General features: G+C 39.1%; 1 protein-coding gene across 10 annotated transcripts in view; it reads left to right on the forward strand.

Moving 5' to 3' along the window:
- Nucleotides 1–19,669, forward strand: part of PLCE1 (phospholipase C epsilon 1) — a 280,982-nt gene that overhangs the window by 236,700 nt on the left and 24,613 nt on the right. For 8 of the 10 annotated variants that reach the window (XM_083149001.1, XM_083148999.1, XM_083149004.1 and 5 more), the window contains exons 20-26: nucleotides 1,456–1,585; nucleotides 3,190–3,231; nucleotides 4,472–4,596; nucleotides 4,825–4,942; nucleotides 11,285–11,416; nucleotides 11,599–11,889; nucleotides 18,672–18,835. In XM_083149001.1, coding sequence (XP_083005127.1) covers nucleotides 1,456–1,585; nucleotides 3,190–3,231; nucleotides 4,472–4,596; nucleotides 4,825–4,942; nucleotides 11,285–11,416; nucleotides 11,599–11,889; nucleotides 18,672–18,835 — 1,002 coding nt within the window. The remainder of the gene's footprint in view (nucleotides 1–1,455; nucleotides 1,586–3,189; nucleotides 3,232–4,471; nucleotides 4,597–4,824; nucleotides 4,943–11,284; nucleotides 11,417–11,598; nucleotides 11,890–18,671; nucleotides 18,836–19,669) is intronic. The other 2 variants (XM_083149008.1, XM_083149009.1) reach the window with 1 other exon arrangement.

Genomic DNA, 19,669 nt, shown 5'->3' on the forward strand with positions numbered 1-19,669 from the left:
CCAACAATTTCCTGATGATCAGAACTGTATTAGACCATTTTACATTTGTTCACGGATTCATTTACTGTTTGTAACATAAACTATTTGTACCATTTACTGTAAAGTTTACGTTGTGTCAATGAATGCATTGACATCAGGAAAGTGCTTGTCAGATGCATTAAAAAAAGTGTAATTTAGGCTTTTCTCATCAAGAAACTTTATTTACATGAGGAACCGATATTAAAACTCCTTACGAACATTTTAGCTGTGTGAACCAGGGAAAGGAGACATTCTTTCAGAATTCTTCTATGGAGCTCAATGATTTCTCATTATTCTGGTTGTTTATTTGATATCCACCGTTAAAAAGTAAATTTAAAGGTTACCAGTTTCTTCATATATATGTAAATATTATCGTCAGTTAGATATTGAAAACATTTGCAGTAATATTTATGTTGCTTACTCTACGTGGACATAGTTAGAATTTCAGCTGAAATGTATGTTCCGAGAAGCGTTCCACATGTATATATTGTAATGATATATGGTAATGATGTAGATTAATTTATGCCCGTACAGAGTGGAACTCTCATTCTTCATGATGTACTGTTAGATCTTAGCGCTGGGTTGGCATAACATTTAGTCTTTATTGACTTTATATGGGTGTAGTGTTTACTTTTTAGAGAATTGCATAGTAGACAAATGTTTAGTTTATGGTTATTTTTAAAAAATATATAGTTTATTTAATTACACAAGTCCAACAGTTTAAAAATAGTCATATATATATATAGTAAAGGTTAACTACTCGTCACCTTGTGCGGTGAAGTACCGGCAGTGACCACTAGAGGCCACTCAACAGACCAAATGACTGCTTTGTGTGCCAAAGTTAGAAAATGAAAAGCAATTTTTGCAGGGACACTGATCTGTTTCTATCTTGCTAGATATGGAGAGAGGGAGCTGTTAAGACAGAGATTGGAGGTAGGAGCAGATAGGGACTGGGGGTAGGATGGAGAGTTTGTGGGCTAAAAATTGTCACAGTTTACAGTGAAAGAAGAATCTGTCACAGCTCAAAGTGAAAGTAAATTGCAGAAGCAGTCATTTTGACAGTCTTTAACCGGAGTGCCCGGAGGAAACCCCTGCAAGTACGGGGAGAATATACAAACTCTGCACAGTTTGTGCCATGCTGGGAATCGAACCCATGACCTCAATGCTGTGAGGCAATAATGTACACCGTGCTGCCCATGTACAGGTCTAATCGGCGTAGCCAGTCGTTGATGGATGGAGGGGAAGTTGATCTTCATTTAATTTGTATAACAGCTTTGTCTGCATTATTCATATTAAGAAACAGGCCATGTAATTGCATTTAAGATTCTATAGTCACGGCCATCAGGAGTCCCATCCACCACAGTATCTTTGGCTAGTTGAATTACGGTTTTCTCTTTTTCATGCATAACGCATCATCCATTGTCACATTGATTGTAGGCTCATCAGCTTGCCCACATGCAAGCACAAGCCAGCAACGGTACACAGGTGATGAACACCAGCGCCAACAACGAGGAAGAAGATGATGATGAAGATGACTATGACTACGACTATGAATCTCTTTCAGATGGTGAGAAATATCTTTATGATAAGAATTTATTTTGTGCCAACTGACATGAAGCGGATCTTCACCCAAAGCTGTTCTGTCTGTAAGAGTTTTATCAGTAGTCTTCATTATGTCAGCATGGTCATTTCCAAGTGCGGTTACTAACTCTCTGTGTCGACATATATACAGCAAATATTGAATTTATTAAGTTGACATTGTATGCTCTCAATCTCCAGCTTCTCCTTGTCTTGCAATGTACTTATGAACATGCCGTTACAGACCTTATGCACGGACATCGCCTACGTTTTTACATCTACAGATGTGTCCATATACTTTGTGGACACATCAGTAGAACCAAGTACCCCACCTGGGTGCCAGGCCTTATCTTTCTCACTTAAAATGTGCATCTTATTCAAATAAATAACAACAGGGAGCGATTAAGCTATGATGCTAGCTTACACTGAACAATTTCATGCACGACTATTGTACGAGGGTGGATCACTAAGTGCCTGTGTTTGAAGACAGGTGGCGTTGCAGAGAAAAGCTGGTATTACTGTCGTGTACTACCATCTTTCAAACAACTCCATACCAAATTTCAGATTGATTCATGGGTTAGTTTTTTTTTTTCCACCATGACAATGCACCGGCTCCCTCATCCGGAATAGTTGCGTCCAGATTGCATGAACTGTGCTATGAATTGTTGCCGCATTCACCATACTCGCCCGACTTCACTCCCTGCGACTTCTTTCTGTTCCTTAACCTGAAAATGTGGCTCGCGGGGAAAAAATTATGCTCAAACGACGAGGTCATTTTCGAGACAGAAGCCTACGCGAGTTTGATAAATCATATTTTTTAAAGAAATGGCAGGGATGTTGGGAAAAGTGTATTGCCGTCAAAGGAGATAATGTTGAAAAAGAAATAAAAGAATTTTTGAAAAATTTTCGTCTTCATTGTTAACACAGGTACTTATTGCTCCACCCTCGTACATCTGCATCAATATAGTGTTCCCTCATAATGTGTCCCATGTGTCAGGTAATTTGCTACTATGGGCCTGATTCATATTTGTATGCAGACGCAAGACTCTTTCTGCGCATGTACACAATGGGTCTTGCGATTTTCATTATGTTGCTGATGGAGGGGTAAGTATTTTGAATGGGTGCAGGGTGTGTGATGTGGGCCCTTCAGAGGCACTGAATCCTCTATAGATGTACGCCTACACTGACGTGGTTTGTTGAAGGTACAAAGTTACTTGTTTTGCTTCCCATTCAGAATAAATCCATATCTGTTGCCTAAATGGAGTGCCGCTAACACAAAATAACATCTTGAAGGCAGAAGTTATTATTATCATTTAAAATGTACAATATGTTTATAAGGGAGGTGAGTGTCAGATGTACACTGATGTTCAGCTCAGTCAGCTCATGTTCCAATACTAATTACTAATTATCTGTGCATGTACCACTGTCCGTAATACATTTCCCTGCTGTAGGGTTTTCTTTGTCCATTCTTAAAATGTGCTTATTCTTTTTTTTTTTTTTTTTCTTCTGACAATTACGGATTATAATGAGTGGTGTTGCCTGTCTTTTTCACCATTTCCTTCTCTGATTGCTTGTTTGACTCTTTTCCTGTAGCTGATGTCCTTAATGCTTCCCCTGCGCCTAACAGCCAGGAAGGTAAAAGCCATTTGACTGGATGTTCTAACTGCATGGATTTATACCATTCATCTCCTGTTAATTAACAAAGTGATCATGCCACATCAATCAAACCCTCTGCTCTGTGTGTATGTGCATATATATTGCTACAGAGCTTCAGTCATTTCATACTTAATTTGATGGTGTTGGTGCCTGTTTTTATCCTTTGTTGCACAGCTCTGTAGTGATCATATTATATTGTTCACCTGTTGGCTGGTGAGCCAGTTTTCTGATCACTGTGTAAAGCATGCCTACCCCATGTGTTGCAGTTTATGACTATATTGGGACAGATGCACCAAGTTCCAAAAAGTGATAAAGTGAAGAGTGATAAACATCTAGCCAATAAGCCATTTAGAAACTAGGTAAAAAATGACAGTTAGGGGTTGATTGCCTGGTTGTTTATCACTGTCCACGTTATCACTTTCTGCAGCTTAGTACACCTGGCCCATTGGCTGGTGCGCTGGTTTCCTGATCACTGTGTATAAAGCATGCCAACCCCATGTGTTACTTGTTGTGGTATGTGGCGTACTAGGTTATGTAGTCCAAGTTATTGATGCCCTGGTTGTCCCAGCTACACCCATTACACCATTTCACCCCAATATTATATTTAATCATGCCTATGCCTCCATCCATCTGTAGTCAACTCTACTCTGACAGTTGAGTTGCAGGTAAGCAGTGGTGTCGTTGGAGGGATGCGGGCCACACCAAGTGGTGGCACTAAAACTCTGTCTCCTCAGTGACAGCAGTCAGTGCTGCACTGTACCATTACATGCAGAAAAATGGTTCCTGTAGCTGCGTAGGGGCCTGCACTGCAGATAGACAGTCTGGGGGCAGCCCAGCATCTCCAGGACCTCTGGAGTAATGAAACTGGGAGGAGTTTGGCCATGCGGCTATACCCCTACCTAGTGAGACCACATCCTTTCTTTTAGAATGGGATATTTTATCTGCACTTAGTGTCACCAAGGTTAGTGATCCCCCTGCAGGTAAGTCTACCCATTGATGGCGTGGGGTGTAATAACTAACCAGTATTGTAAATGCCAAGTCTGTCTGAAAGATATAATATATCCTAGTACGTTGCATGTTTACCAGTTGTGCCCATTGTACAGCTACTGAGATGGGTATCTTTCCTTTTACAGCCAGCTCACTAATTATAACTGCAGTGTAGTGACGAGGAAAGCCCATCGCTGTTGCTGTTCTCACCTGCAGATTGATTTCATTACAGACAATATTCTGGATGACCGTCCTGAAAGTAAGCCATGCAACGAAAAACTGCAATTTGAATATAATGAGGAGGCTCCTAAGAGGGTCAAGAAGACGGATGGGAGCATTATAAGCAACAAAGGAAAGGTATTATTTGTTCTAAGTCTTCTCTCTCTCTCTCTCTCTCTCTCTCTGAATATATTGGGGTTAAAAATGATCAGAAAATGTATTTTTAAACCATTTGAGTAAAAGTAGTCTATACACCCACATATCAAAATTGGGCTATTACAATGAAGGGTGATCCTGCCAGTCTACTTATCTAATGAACGAGTTATCACCTGACACCAGACATAGGTATGTTTATCGTGTGTGTAGGTCTATGACATGGAATTGGACGAAGAGTTTTATCTTCCTCAAAACAAGAAAGAAAGTAGGCAGATCGCCCCTGAGCTGTCAGACCTTATCATCTACTGCCAAGCTGTAAAATTTCCCGGTAAGTTGAATAATCCGTCTTGTCGTCCCCTGGCAGTATTCTGAACGTTGTCTGCAGATTGTGGTATGTCCGGCGGTAGGCCAATTCAATAAATATCTCATATTCTTTTGAAGTATCTAAGATGCTGGAAGATTAGTTTAGATTAGATTCACATTTAGGTAAGAGCATGTTTTATTAGCACGCTGAGTAAATACACTGCTGTAAGACTACACCAGAGAAAGTCAACAAAGGAAACGGAATGTCCTCGTAACATTGTAAATATACACAGCGGATAGCCACATATACCAGTGGTTTCCAAACTGGGTGCAATGGGGCTGACACAAGTTGGGGGTACAGTATCAAATCAAGTTATTTATGGTTAATGCTATAGTGATCGTGGCTGACAATCATAAATCATGTGACAAACAGAAGCCCGGCACTGTCCACCACCTCATAGCTGAAACAGAATTTTGACAGGCAGCTAAGAATCACTTGGGCCATGTAGTTTAACTTTAACACATGTACACATTAGGGTTCAAGTTTTTAAGGAGCCAATAAATATACCACAGTTTATTCCGGTTATGGGAGGGAGCAGGAACATCCAGAGACAAACCCGCACAAGCACTGGGAGAATATAGCTCCACACATTTATCGAATCAAACCCATGACCTCGGTTCTGGGAGGCAGTAATGCTAACCCTTACCCCGTCAGTACTGCCCCAAAACCCAGGAAGCACAATTGTCGATGTATTATTGTATTCATTATTTTTTACAATATTTTTTTTTGGGGGGGGGATTTCTCAGTAACAAAGTTTGGGAAACAGTGACATACAGTTAGTATAACAACATGAAATCTATTTTCATATATACATTTTCCATATTTTTATATACTGTACAAATGTACCGATAGATTTTTAAATATGAAAATAACCCTTGTAAACAATATGTATGCCGAATTTCAAATGAATAATTGAATATGCATGTACTCATTTTGTATATTCATTCAGTTTTCAATTTTGAAAAAAAAAATGAATAAATCAGTGTCCGAGACCTGCAGCAGTTTGCTGATATCATTTTACCGTTATTACTGGTGAGTCTCAAACAAATGGTCACACAGGGCTTAATTCATACCGGCTCACTTGGCAGCATACACTTGCTGCCTAGCGAGCGCGTAAGTGCTGATGAACGCCCCCTCCTGCTGCCAGCATCTCCTCGGCAACATACAAGGGGGTGTGTCTGAGAACACATTCTCTCGCAAGGGAAGAAAAATCATTTGATGGTTGCCGATCCTCAAATGATTTCTATCCCATTTCGGAAATAAAAGTCAGTGAAAATTACATTTATTTCAGATGGCCGGAAAAGGGGGTGGGCGCTGATGTCATGTGACTTCTACCGCCTGGCCAGAGCAGGCATTGACCCACCTGCATGCCCAGGGAAATGCCCAGCATTTTTGTGGGGGCGCCCATATATAACGACGGGTGTTTCCCTGCCCAGGCCCAGTGTGCGGCCCTGCCCGCCCCCTCTGGAGCGAACGGCTTGGCAAGTTTGACCCCCCCATTGGAATTCGGCCCAGTCCAATCAAAGTTTGAATCACCCCCATATTCCACTCATTCACAAGTTAGTAAATTACATCTAATTTGTTACAAATAACGGCAAAGAATTGATTTTAAACAATACTGTTTTTAAATTGCATTATTATTAGTTTTGTATAAAAGGAAGCAGCATTTAAATATCCTAAATACATTGTTGCTTCTTTTAGTGAAGTACTATTTCTAATTCTTGATTTGTGCATTTTTGCATATAACATTTTTTAATCAGTTTGCACATGCATGCACAATAGCTACAACCTATTACACATGAATTGATTTCTGCTATGGCCCTTTGCATAGAAATTGTGTTCTGTGGAATTAATCTAATCCAGGGGTTCCCAATCTTTTTCTAATCACGGCACCCTAGAGTATCAGAATGTTTCCAAGGCACCCCTAGGCCCCAAAAAATATATATCAAATGAAGTAGATTGTGTTTATATGTGCTTCTTAGGGTCAGTTATGTGGTAAAGGGCAGGATTTGCTTCTGACTGTACACATATTATGATTGGCAGCCACCAGCACTGGTTTTGTCCAGAAATAATTGATCATAAATAATTTGAATTGGTCCTGGACAACCAACCCGAGGCTCCCCTGCAAGTGTCCCAGGGCACCCCAGGGTGCCGCGGCACACAGTTTGGGAACCACTGATCTAATCTATTAGTCAACCTTTATTTATATTTTTAAAAATAAAAAGAATTGCTGCCCAACCACTTGGAGGGCTGAGCTGATCTTGACAGCTGCAGAATAACGAATAATGGGCCCCATACATCAGCAATTACAATTTATGGATTTCCAGATCCAGGGATTTTTTGGCCAGATAAATGGATTTTACAATCTATCTGACTTTGCCCACACATTACAGATTTATTTCAGTGATCGGCAGATTTTTCCATCTAAAGATTGCATCTTCATATGTGGAAATTGCCCAATCGATCGTCATTTCAGCTGTTCATAATGTAAATAGATGAAGAAGACGAATTGGGAATGCCCACACATATAAAAAAGATCTGCAGATAATACCAGATTATTAAGCATGTTTAAAAATCTAATTAAGCAATCGATTGCCGATTTTGATTGGGATTGCCAAAAGGGGGAGCCCACACATCTAAAATTAATTGTGGCAATCATCTCCATATCTGAAAATTGTCACAATTAATTGCTGATGTATGGGGCCCTTAAGCAGTAGTAGTAGGTCATCCGTGTGCTGACTGGGCCCTACAGAAGTGATAGTTCGCACAACCAACAACTGGTTAAGCCCACAGAATGTCCGTATCCACTGTCTGTAGCCAACAAGTGCAGTGTAACTAGTTAAAAGCCCATAAACATGACGGCTTAGTCCCTATCTGCTCCTACCTCCAATCTCTGTCTTCACAGCTCCCTCTGTCTACAGTATATCCAGGAAGTTTGAAACCAATCATTTTGGTTTCTCTTTCTGTTAAGGAGTAATTTGGTCTGTCGAGTGGCCTCTACTGGTCACTGGCGGTACTTCTTCTCAAAAAGGTGAGGAGGATTTATATATATATAGCTCATCATCATCTATATCAGTGATGGTTAACCTTGACACTCCAGTTGTTGTTGAACTACACATCCCATCATGCCCTGCATCAGTTTTAGCATGGACAAATAGTAAAACTGAAGCAGGGCATGCTGGGATGTGTAGTTCTTCAACAGCTGGAGTGTCAAGGTTAGCCATCACTGATCTATCTATCTATATATATATATATATATATATATATAGAAACCATGGGACTTGTACTGCACGCACTAACAATGTTTAAAAACGGAGTGCCATGGCTAATATATGTATATAATGCATACAAGCATTTAGAGAGCCAGCAACATCCTTGCAAAAAGGTATAAATCTTTAATATGAAAAAATGGCATAAGTGCAATCAGTGAAAAAAGGTCATTACATACAATTTAAAAGGAAGGAACGAGTACTTAGCATTGTCCAAAAATGCAGCACAGGCATGATGCTAAATGAAGCAAAGTCCCCTCCAGGCAGAGCATCTGAACGCGTTCAGATGCTCTGCCTGGAGGGGACTTTGCTGTAATGACCTTTTTTCACTGATTGCACTTATGCCATTTTTTCATATTAAAGATTTATACCTTTTTGCAAGGATGTTGCTGGCTCTCTAAATGCTTGTATATATATATATATATATATATATGTCTATTGTCCGTGAGTCTCGGAAACACTGCCATCTACTGGCAGAGAGTGTAACTACATGTTTTTCTCACACATGCATAAACACAGAAGGTAGCAGACTAGCTTTTAAAGCTTTTGCTTTGAGAGGGCTTCCTAGTGTATGTGTGTAAATGTACAACAACGTTGTGTTTACACTGTAGAGATTTACCTACTACACTGCTGGTCAAATTGAGTGTTGAGAGGCTGCATCATTACGCCGTTTGGCCACATATGTAGGTGGCCAAATTGGATGAGTCCCAGCCTTTACAGTTCAAGCAACCAGATACTAACCACCTTTTTTTGTATATGGTCCTTAGTGATCATTTTCCTGTATCTGGTCCTTAGTGATCATTTTCCTGTATCTGGTCCTTAGTGATCATTTTCCTGTATCTGGTCCTTAGTGATCATTTTCCTGTATCTGGTCCTTAGTGATCATTTTCCTGTATCTCACGGGTTGGCCACCACTGCTGTATCTGGTCCTTAGTGATCATTTTCAAAATGCTGATATGTTTACTTTAAAATCTCGGCTCAGTTGTGCAGTATTGACAGTGATATCACAACACGTTTGCCCAGCTTATGAGTCAGTGGTTTAAATTACATTTTGGGTTGATCACCTTACTGCAGTTCATTTGAATTCCACATGATGTCAATCATAAAAAGTACTGTGGATGTAGAAAACCATTTATTCCGGGAAAAGAAAATATGTCAAATTTAACATTTTCGAAGACATTAGAGTAAATTTTACAATGTTTGCCAAGCCGATTACTGCACAGGGAAAATCAGGTCTGTCTGCTCTTTTTCAGTACAGCTGAACAGCAATGCTTTGTTCAACTAAAAAATCCATTAGGATATTAGATTTTTTTTTATTTTTAGCATTGTAAGAAATAAAAAGGTAGGTGAAAAACATTAATGACCCTGGGGAAGGGCGAGTAAATGATCACTAATGCTCCTTGGTATAACGATAAGAATTATAGGACTGTCCACGGTGTCACACATTAGTAGATATATAATGCAGATATCACATAGTTGAAATGCACCCAAAGAGAACAATTGTAGCTAGTTAGGAAAATGAGGAATAAAAGAAACACTCGGGTCAGAAGCACTCTGCCTATCATAAAATATCATTTTTTGCTATTCATAAAAACTAGTAGAGAAGAAAAATGGCAGAGATGTCATGGTGCACACTAGGAATTGTTCTATATCTGTTCAACTGATTGTAACGACACTTTAGAAATGAACGTTTATTCAAAGATGAATTAAAATGGATGTGAGTACCACATCCTCTCTAATGTCTGGATGGATGGTAGAACAAAAATATTGTCAAGTTAAAAAGTTGAAATATTGTCATGTCATCCTTTTGACCGTCTACCTAAACATTGTCCAGTCCCCAGGATGCCATAAAATACAAATCACAGTATACTATACTAGTGTCAAATACTGTACAAGCACTATATTGTGATAGTTCATGTTATAAAAAAGAGGTGGGGTAATAAAATAAGTTGGCTACCTCTTAAACACTGGTATGATAAAGTTAAGTAATTGAGAGGATCTCTATGACATGTATAAATTCAAACATTGCATTTGATTCACAGATCAGTTAAGTAGAAAAACAACAGTACAGTATATCGAAAAGGTCACAACATCTGCTTAGGCTCTCTGAAGTTCTGGGATGGCAGCAATTTCTCAAATGAAATAGAAAGTGCAAACATCAAGTATTTTGCACAAAATCCGTTAAATTACATCTCATCCTGTCAGTCACAAACCATGGGGGGAATGTAATAGCCTGCAAGAAGCAGGAAGTGCCAGACTTTGTGCAAGCTCTCTCATTTTATTTAAAGCCGCAATCATTCACAAAGCAAAATCTGGTTAGTTTTGCCATGTGAATGGTTGCTGCTTTAAAACAGAAGCTATTACATTCCCCTTATAGCATATTACTGCTCACGTGTGCCATGGCAGTGAACAGACAATTGAGCATGTCTATCTTGAACATCTAATAGATTAAATAGTGCATCAAGTATCTACTTTTGTTACTATCCTCTGTGACTGGTTCTTATAGGTTTAGAGCAGAATCCACCACATTTGTAAACCACAATGAGAATACATAGAAATCACGGTGAGGAAGACCATAAGCTACATTATCTACAGTATATAAAAAGATATTTGTTTGTGGTAAGGCAATATATCCAGCAGTTACGAAAAAATTCTACCTTGATTCATGGTAGCACTTTTTTGTGACAGATTTATATTAGTTGCAGTGTTTTTATTGTATTACAAGGTCACTACTGTGCAATTATTTTGCCAATGCCTCCTTGCATTTTATTACCGCCTCCTTTGAACTATGTACAGTATGCTACATCATATTTATCCTAACATTAGCCCGTCATTCACTGTATTTTGTCTAAAGAAAAGGTTTGTCTGCAAGAGATGTAGACTGCCTTTAGACGATATAGATGGGAGATTAGTGATGTCATGTAGTGCAGGGCAAGCTGGTTAATTTCCATAAAACGTACTCTAGAAAGGCCACGGAAAATGTCGTGCCCTTTTGGTCTGCTTATGTGGTTCATTAGTCTTAATTTTATGGGAACAGGCCTTTCAACGTTAAACCCATGTGGATCTGGCAGAGGAAAGGAAAGAAAAAGCAGGAAGTCCATTTTTGGCAACAATCCTGGTAGAACAAGCCCTGGGGAACCAACAGCACTGGCCAAAACATCTGGAAAAGGTAATGGCTGTATGTTCTCTTCTAATATAATAACTGCACTACGGCTGTATTCCATCACACATAATATGACTTTTTATTATCTTATTCAGTTGCATAAATGACTTCAGGTGTCTGTATACGTTATTATTATTATTAAATCACGTACCTGTTGTGCATTTTATGACACTACATTCTGCCTGCAGGCCCGGCTGACACACGGCAGAGCTGGGAAGAGCCGTGTTCACCTCCTTTCAACCCCAGCACTTTGCTAAGTGCCATTATACGAACACCAAGATGCTATCACATCTCGTCGCTGAATGAAAATGCTGCCAAGCGTTTGTGCAGAAGGTACTCGCAGCAGCTGATCCAGCACACTTCCTATCAGTTGTTAAGGACATATCCGGCCGCTACACGCATTGACTCGTCAAATCCGCATCCTCTTATATTCTGGCTTCATGGCATACAATTAGTTGCACTAAACTACCAAACTGATGGTAAGTCAGCCACCCTATTCACAAAGTAAGATTAATATATTATTCTTAAAGATTTGCTGAATTTGCACAAAAAAGCCATGTGAAAGCTGAGAATGGAATATTGCTCTCTATAAAGAGCTGGTAGTGTCATGGCTATCTTAGCGAAGCGAATGATGGTGCAGGGACAGAGAGCATTTTGCCGGATCTTCTTTCACCCATGGCTGTTCCATCATCTGTTTCACTAAGACTGTTCACCTGAATTAAAAAGGCAACAGATTAAATTATGCCTTTTATATTTCCAGAGCTTGTGGTTATAGTTACATAGTTAAGGTTGAAAAAAGACTTGCGTCCATCTAGTTCAACCTTGGTTTATTAGCTTAACCTTTGTTTTATATTTGTACATGTTAAGCATGTCCCCCCTTTAACGTCTCTTTTCTAGCTTAAATAATCTCAATTTGTACAATCTGTCCTCGTAGCTTAAATTCTCCATTCCCTTCATTAGCTTTGTTGCTCTTCTTTGGATTTTTTCCAGTTCTATGTGCGGGCCCAGAATTGTACTCCATACTCAAGATGTGGTCTAACCAATGCCTTGTACAGCGGCATAATTACTTTTGAGCCGCTAGTTTCCATGCCCCTTTTTATACATGCTAGTATTCTGTTTGCCTAGTTTGTTGCTATATGACATTGAGAAAAAAAGAGAGATACCAGTAGGCGCCTCTTGCACACAAGTATAAAATTTATTGAATAAACATATCATGCGAACATTATTAGTACTGTACAAATTAATCAACACAAGATATACACAAGAAATAAATGTAATAAATAAATGAAATATGGTACTAATGAGACAGATTAATACCAATATATTTAACTTGAATTAAGATACAAATAATAAAAATAAAGAAAAATAAATCAAAATAAAAATAAAAATAAATAAATAAAAATAAAAATAAAAATAAAAGTAAAAAAGGGGAAAAGAGGGGGAAAAAAATAGAAAAAAGGAAGAGGAAAAACTGCGCAAAAAAATATTTAAAAAATTTCTTTTTTTCTATTTTTTTCCCCCTCTTTTCCCCTTTTTTACTTTTATTTTTATTTTTATTTTTATTTATTTATTTTTATTTTTATTTTGATTTATTTTTCTTTATTTTTATTATTTGTATCTTAATTCAAGTTAAATATATTGGTATTAATCTGTCTCATTAGTACCATATTTCATTTATTTATTACATTTATTTCTTGTGTATATCTTGTGTTGATTAATTTGTACAGTACTAATAATGTTCGCATGATATGTTTATTCAATAAATTTTATACTTGTGTGCAAGAGGCGCCTACTGGTATCTCTCTTTTTTTCTTTATAAACTCTTGTTTTTTGGGGGCGGCAACCCCCTCCTAGAGGGCAGCCATTTGCACACAGCACACACACACTAACCCATAGCGCTCAGAATCTCTCGCCGTTTTATATGACATTGAGCACTACACCCCAATTTGTTATCTATTTGGACTCCTAAATCCTTTTCAAGTTCTGAATAACCCAATGCCTCCCCGCTTAGGTTATAACTAGCACATTGGTTATGTCTCCCCATGTGCATAACCTTGCATTTTTCCACATTGAACCTCATTTATTAATTTATTAAGATCATTCTGATACGCGGAAACATCCTTGGTTGATCTAATTAATCTGCTCAATTTTGTGTCGTCAGCAAAGATGGAAACTTTGCTGAGTATTCCCACCCCAACAAAGTTTCCATCTTATACTATAACGCATTATTTATTTTAGCACCCTGCCAGGTGCTGTTCCTCATTCCTGCCTGCAGTGTTGCTCTCTTTTCTGCTGCTTCTGTTACAATCTGGTCTGTATCTCAGTTGTGATATTAAAGAGAGCTAGAAGCACCAGAGCAGAGAGTGACCACAGGCAAGAGAATTGAATTGCACATGTTGTGACAGGTGCAGGGTGCTACATTGGATAATATAAGTATACTATATGGATACTATAAGAACAGTACTACATTTGTGTAGACACTGTAACTCTAGGTCATGGGTCTTCAAACTGCGGCCCTCCAGATGTTGTGAAACTACAAATCCCAGCATGCCTTGCCACAGTTTTGCTATAAGGGAGTGTTAAAACTGTGGCAAGGCACAACATCTGGAGGGCCACAGTTTGAAGACCCATGCTCTAGGTCACGATTTCTCTATGTTAGATGATGCTATGTAGATTGAGAAGAGTTTGTAATCTGGGAACCATCCATGACCCGCAGACACACTTTGTCAAACATAGTTTGAAGACCGTTCTGTGCCTCACTAGAGGAGCCATGTAACTGGAGCCATGGCTGTATTTGTTCCAAATATGTGTGTAAAAGCATTAGTGCCCTTTTCAAATATTTTGCACAAATTCTTTTACCCAGTTATTGTCAATGATTTTGATATAAAAATTACAGCAGGTGCCATTAACAAGGTTCATTTATATTACATTGTAATGTTAAACCTGATAGATTAGAAACTCTCATGTATGTTTCTTGTGGCCTGCTTCCAAGTGGCCTTAGTGATGTCAGCATCTGGATTTGCGGTGGAATTAGATGCCCCCCTCCAGTCCTTTTACTTAATATTTATGGTGTGCTCTCTTGCCCTTGTGTACAGCTAACCTCTGTATATGTCCACATCTGGTGCGGCTGTGCGAGTGCTGACATTAAGCTTTGATCATCATTCCTCACATACCCTGAGAACTGGAACTGTTCTCACTGCTTGTTTAAATACCCGGATATTTTTTCTCTGCGTTTTTCCCTCAATGTAAACTCTATTATTCTTACAGCATTGTAATGACAGCCAGCCTAACAAGTGCCTTTCCCATTCACTTTGTTATTATCCTTCAGCCTGAATTGTGAATTGTCTTATAGCATTGCTGCCGGTGTTTTTTTATTTGAAATTTAATTATGTAACCGTAAATTGTGCAGTTTTTATGCAGGTAAATATGATGAGCACACTCTACTTTGCTTCATTTAGTTCCTGTGCTTGGTGAGACCTGTAGCTTGGCTCTAGAATTTAGCAGATGGGTATTGTCTCTATTTGCCTATGTACCATGAGTGGAGGTGAAATGGACAAATTAGGAACTTGGCTGACCTGGTCAAATAATGCGGTTGCCTAATGATCATTTACGTTGTCACATTGCAGTCGACACCTGTTTTGTTCCTGTTTTAGTTTTCTTCCACATAACTCACGTGTGCACCAGTTTCTAATCGGCTCTGTCTAACATGACCAGATAAGCTGTTGAAATATGCAGCTCTGTGAGACATTTCACTCTATGCTGGCCAGCACTTGGTTTTGATATCTTTAGAGGTGTGGTATGAGTGGGCGACAGTTGGGATCCCAACAGTCAGTACTCCGACCGAGGGGTGTGTGCAAAAAAGCCCCTTGCAGGTTCTGTTCTCCCTCTATGGGGGTCATGGACTACAATGAGGGAGGGTAGCCCCTGTTGGTGTTGGAATTTGATGTTGCTATACTGACTGTTGACCAGTCATCCCACACCCTGTCTTTAGTGTTTCACATATATTCTATTTATATGCCCCTTTTAGATATATGCCTCATCAAATAAGTGTCTCAAACCTGGGTTTTTCAACCCTGTGCAACTTTGGTTCCAGCTCAGAGATCCACTTACACACTACACCACAGACCCAGGTTTTTCCTGAGTCAACCCCTTTCATATATAAGCTATGTCTGCCCTGCCATTTCTGAGCTCTGCCGCTGAGGAGATCATCTGTAACAGCCCTGAGCAGGCTTGACTGGATTGCAAGTTCCAGGAATTGCCCTGGTTGATTGCAGGGTTGTGGGCCTGGCTTTTAACTTGGGTCTTATGCTTTCAGGAATAATCAATACCCAGGGTGACTCAGCATACCCCATCAAATATCCAGGGTTATGTCTGAACAGGGTATTGGTGGCATTGTACCTGTCCACGTGTGCCCCCCCCCCTTTTTTTACAATAAATTTTCTTTTATACTTTCTTCTTTATATTATTATTTTTTATATATAATCTTTATTTCATTTTATATAAGAAAGACATCACAGAGAGATGAGGATTGTGCTAGTTGGGCTGAGATAGGTGGAGCAGAGTCAACTGCGGGGTGATCTTGACTTTGTTTCCGCAGACCTAATATGTCAAACCTTCCACTTTGTCCCAGAAGGGCCTTAGTTTTTGACATGACCAAAACATATGGATGATATCTCCCACCTCTTCCCTGCATCTCCAACATATGTCAGTCAAGTTCGGCCAAGCTCTGTGTATCTGTATCGGAGTCCAGTACATATGATAGAAGATTCTAATGTGTGTCTCTCTATTTATTTGGAAAATTTTAAGTTTTGAAAGTCGTTTCAAATGTCTGTGCCCATCCTACCCTATCCATGGGGGAAGTCCAAATCATCCTCACCTTTTTTTCCCATTTAATTTTTACCGAGATTTTTATTTCTCGGTTTTCTTTATATATTAGTTACATTCCTCCTTTTTTCCCCATGGTGTTGAGGTGATTAAAAATTGTTCTGGTATACTCTTCAGCGCCACTGGGTTTTTTGGGAAGAATCCATCCAATGTTTCCTTTGGATATATTTATAGAAATCAGACTTTGGTATCTCATACTCCTGATCTATATAGGTCCTTTAAGAATTGAATACCCTTCTGCCTCCATAGCTCCAGATTTATGTCAGAGATGAGTTTCGAGAAAGACCCCACAGGAGCGAGCCACAGAAAAGTCCCATTTCTTCAATACTTTCTATTATTTTGACACATTCTGTTTTAAACATTGACACACTGTTTAATGTTTTACTTGTATCTATATTATTGATGCATATATTCAAACCCAGGTACAGAGATAAGCAGTGATTCATTTTCTGAAACCTATACGCTATAGTATGAGATGTCCCTATAATCTTACTGAGACAGCAATGGCTTCATTAGAAAAGCACTTCAGTTGCCAATGCCATTTTCGCCTTGTTTCTTTGTTGTTTTAACCACTGTGGTTTTTTTTTTAACATGAAAACGCCTTATTTGTTATTCTAGAATTGAAATATAAAGGTATTGTAAAACCCATTTATACAGCTTATATTGGTGTTGATACATGTATCGTACAGAAAAGAACATACTGTAATTCCAATAATGAATGCAGTACAACACACAGTGATCAAGTTATGATGCAGCAGGAGCTCATCCTGCTGGGCACAGAGGCAGGGGTGTGACTGGTAATGGTGCACTGAGCTGTACCATCTTACATGCAGCACTACTGGTGCTCTGTTATCTTATGTGTTATTGCTCTTGTATATATCCCCAGTAATTACTGATAGTTTTCCAAACATTTTTGTCAAATACAAAGAAGTGCCGGTTTTCTTCACATGGAAACATAGGATTTGACGTCAGATAAGAACCATTCGGCCGCCCTTCTAGTCTGCCTCTTTTTTTAACCATATTGTTACCTTAAACCCTATTTGGTCCTTATTTCTTTGTAAGGATATCCTTTTGTCTATCTCATGCATGTTTAAAATGCTCTACTCTTAGCCTCTACCACCTCTGATTGGAGACTATTCCTCTTGTCAACTACCCTGTATGTGAAGTCATTTTTCTTCAAATTTCCCCTGAACTTCCCTCCCTCCATCTAGTGTTGGCGCATGTCCTCGTGTTCTGATACTTCCCTCCATTTGAAGAATGCTTCTCACAATGAGGCTTATGTTAGACACATGCAGTTGCAGAGTTATACCACTGACTGCAAACTACCAATTTAGTGACCTTAGTGTTGAATTAAGTACTAAAGATGGCCGGTCACCAGGGTTTTCTTCTTCTTTTTTTTTTTTTTTTGTTACTTAAAACATTAAATTAGCAAATAAAAACAAAAAAAGGTTTTATTCCAAAGGACTATTAGAGAGAGCATTTAACATAGGCCCTAACACTTAGCTTTCTGCAATGCAGTAGCAGCTGCCAAGGTTGTCACATTAGCAACTGTGAATATATGCTAATGCATTAGGAAGTGTCTTGTGCTAATATGGATGCCTCCTGCTGCCTTCTGTGGTTCACCGCTGTGGGCGAACCTTCAGATCCTCTGCAAGAACATTGCCCATTTAAGTTACCCCCAGAGGGATGGCCAGTGGTTTCATGCTGCCAGGGCCATGAAGTTTGTCAAGACAGAAGCCCTGGACTCTGCACTCAACATTGTTATCTCCACTGTCCCACCCACTCGTGCTGCGACATGAGGGTGTCCCAAGTGATCTCACTGGAGGAGACATGAACAAGTGGCAAGTGCTCGCCATCTGTTTTGTACACAAAGCATCAGGACCATAATGCTTAATTCCTTCTCATGGCCCGGCTTCCTCTATCTCTCCTGCATAGTGTAATCTGACAGCCTGACTCTGCTTTTGGGACAGCCGCCAGCCTGACAGCATGGTTTGTTATGTGCCAAGCAAACAGTAGAGCGCTGCTTTATTTTTATGTATTTTTTTTATTGTGATCCATGCAATATGCAAATAAAAAGCCATAGAACATCCTAAATAGATGTCTAGAATACAATGTGTTAGTAAATGCACTTTTATGTGGTAGACAGTGAGGAGCTTTTTTCTGTTGCGTCCATCGGCTAGCACCTTCCAGGGACTGGCTGTGTATGAGGGTGGCGCATGCCCCTTTGGATGTCATGGGGTTTGTCCAAGCATCAGTACATCTCCTGAGGTATCCACTTGACATAATGTACTGTAGTGATGTCATTGTTCTGAGTTCTGTGTGTTTGATAGATGGACTCGTCGTCTTGTTTTAAAACTCATCCCACTTTCCATTTCAGATCTCTCTTTGCATTTGAATGCTGCAATGTTTGAAGCTAACGGCGGCTGCGGCTATGTATTAAAACCACCCGTATTATGGGACAGGGGATGCCCGATGCACCAGCTATTCTCTCCACTGGATCGAGACTTAGAAAGCATGGAGCCGGCAATATATTCCTTATCCGTAAGAAGTTTATTGCAGAATATAACCTTTAGAATAGAAATTGTATATAGTAGCTGTATAAAATTTGTCTTCATGCAACTTCACCATTAAACCTGCTGCCATTCTGCTGAAACAGTTCACACATGTAACTAAAGTCTCCTGTTCTAAACACTTCACACCCAGCTTAGTCTGCAGACATCACTGCCATAAATCTGGGCTTTTAATCTATACATTACTCTAGGATGGGATTACAGATGGTTCTGTGGTTGTCTGATTCTGTTGATATTTAGGATTACTTTTTTTTACTATTTGAAATCTTTAAAATATTATACTGAAAGTAATAAGCTATTAAAAGCACAACGTTTTACAAGGAGCTATTTAGAATTCCTTACGATATTATTTAATCGGACATCCAACAATGCACAGCGAGATATCTGTGCAAGCTGATCACTGTAAAATAATGCAACGCGATACTCGCTGTATATTGAGTTTAACAGATTTATAAATATATTCAAGAAGGAAGGATGGTAATCGCACAGGAGAAATATGGTAAATCAAAAGAGATGAACCCTCAATAAATGATTTGATATAAATTTATCTGACAGGTGAGGGTGTGCTACCACAGGACATAGGTGATTGCATACATTATTTAGGACAGAGAAGAAATGTCACTGTGTGGTGCACCTATAGAAAGTTTATTAAAATGTAACCTTTAATTGATATTTAGTTAAAAGTATAGCGAAATAAAATGACACATAACATGGAGGACATACAAAATTTAGTTAAAAAAAGGATATAAGTTATCCTTGCGACGTGGGGTCCCACACTCCTAAATCCCAGTTTCCACTCAGATTT

The sequence above is a fragment of the Crinia signifera genome, chromosome 6, assembly GCF_055691185.1.
Source record: "Crinia signifera chromosome 6, ASM5569118v1, whole genome shotgun sequence".
Lineage (NCBI taxonomy): Eukaryota > Metazoa > Chordata > Amphibia > Anura > Myobatrachidae > Crinia > Crinia signifera.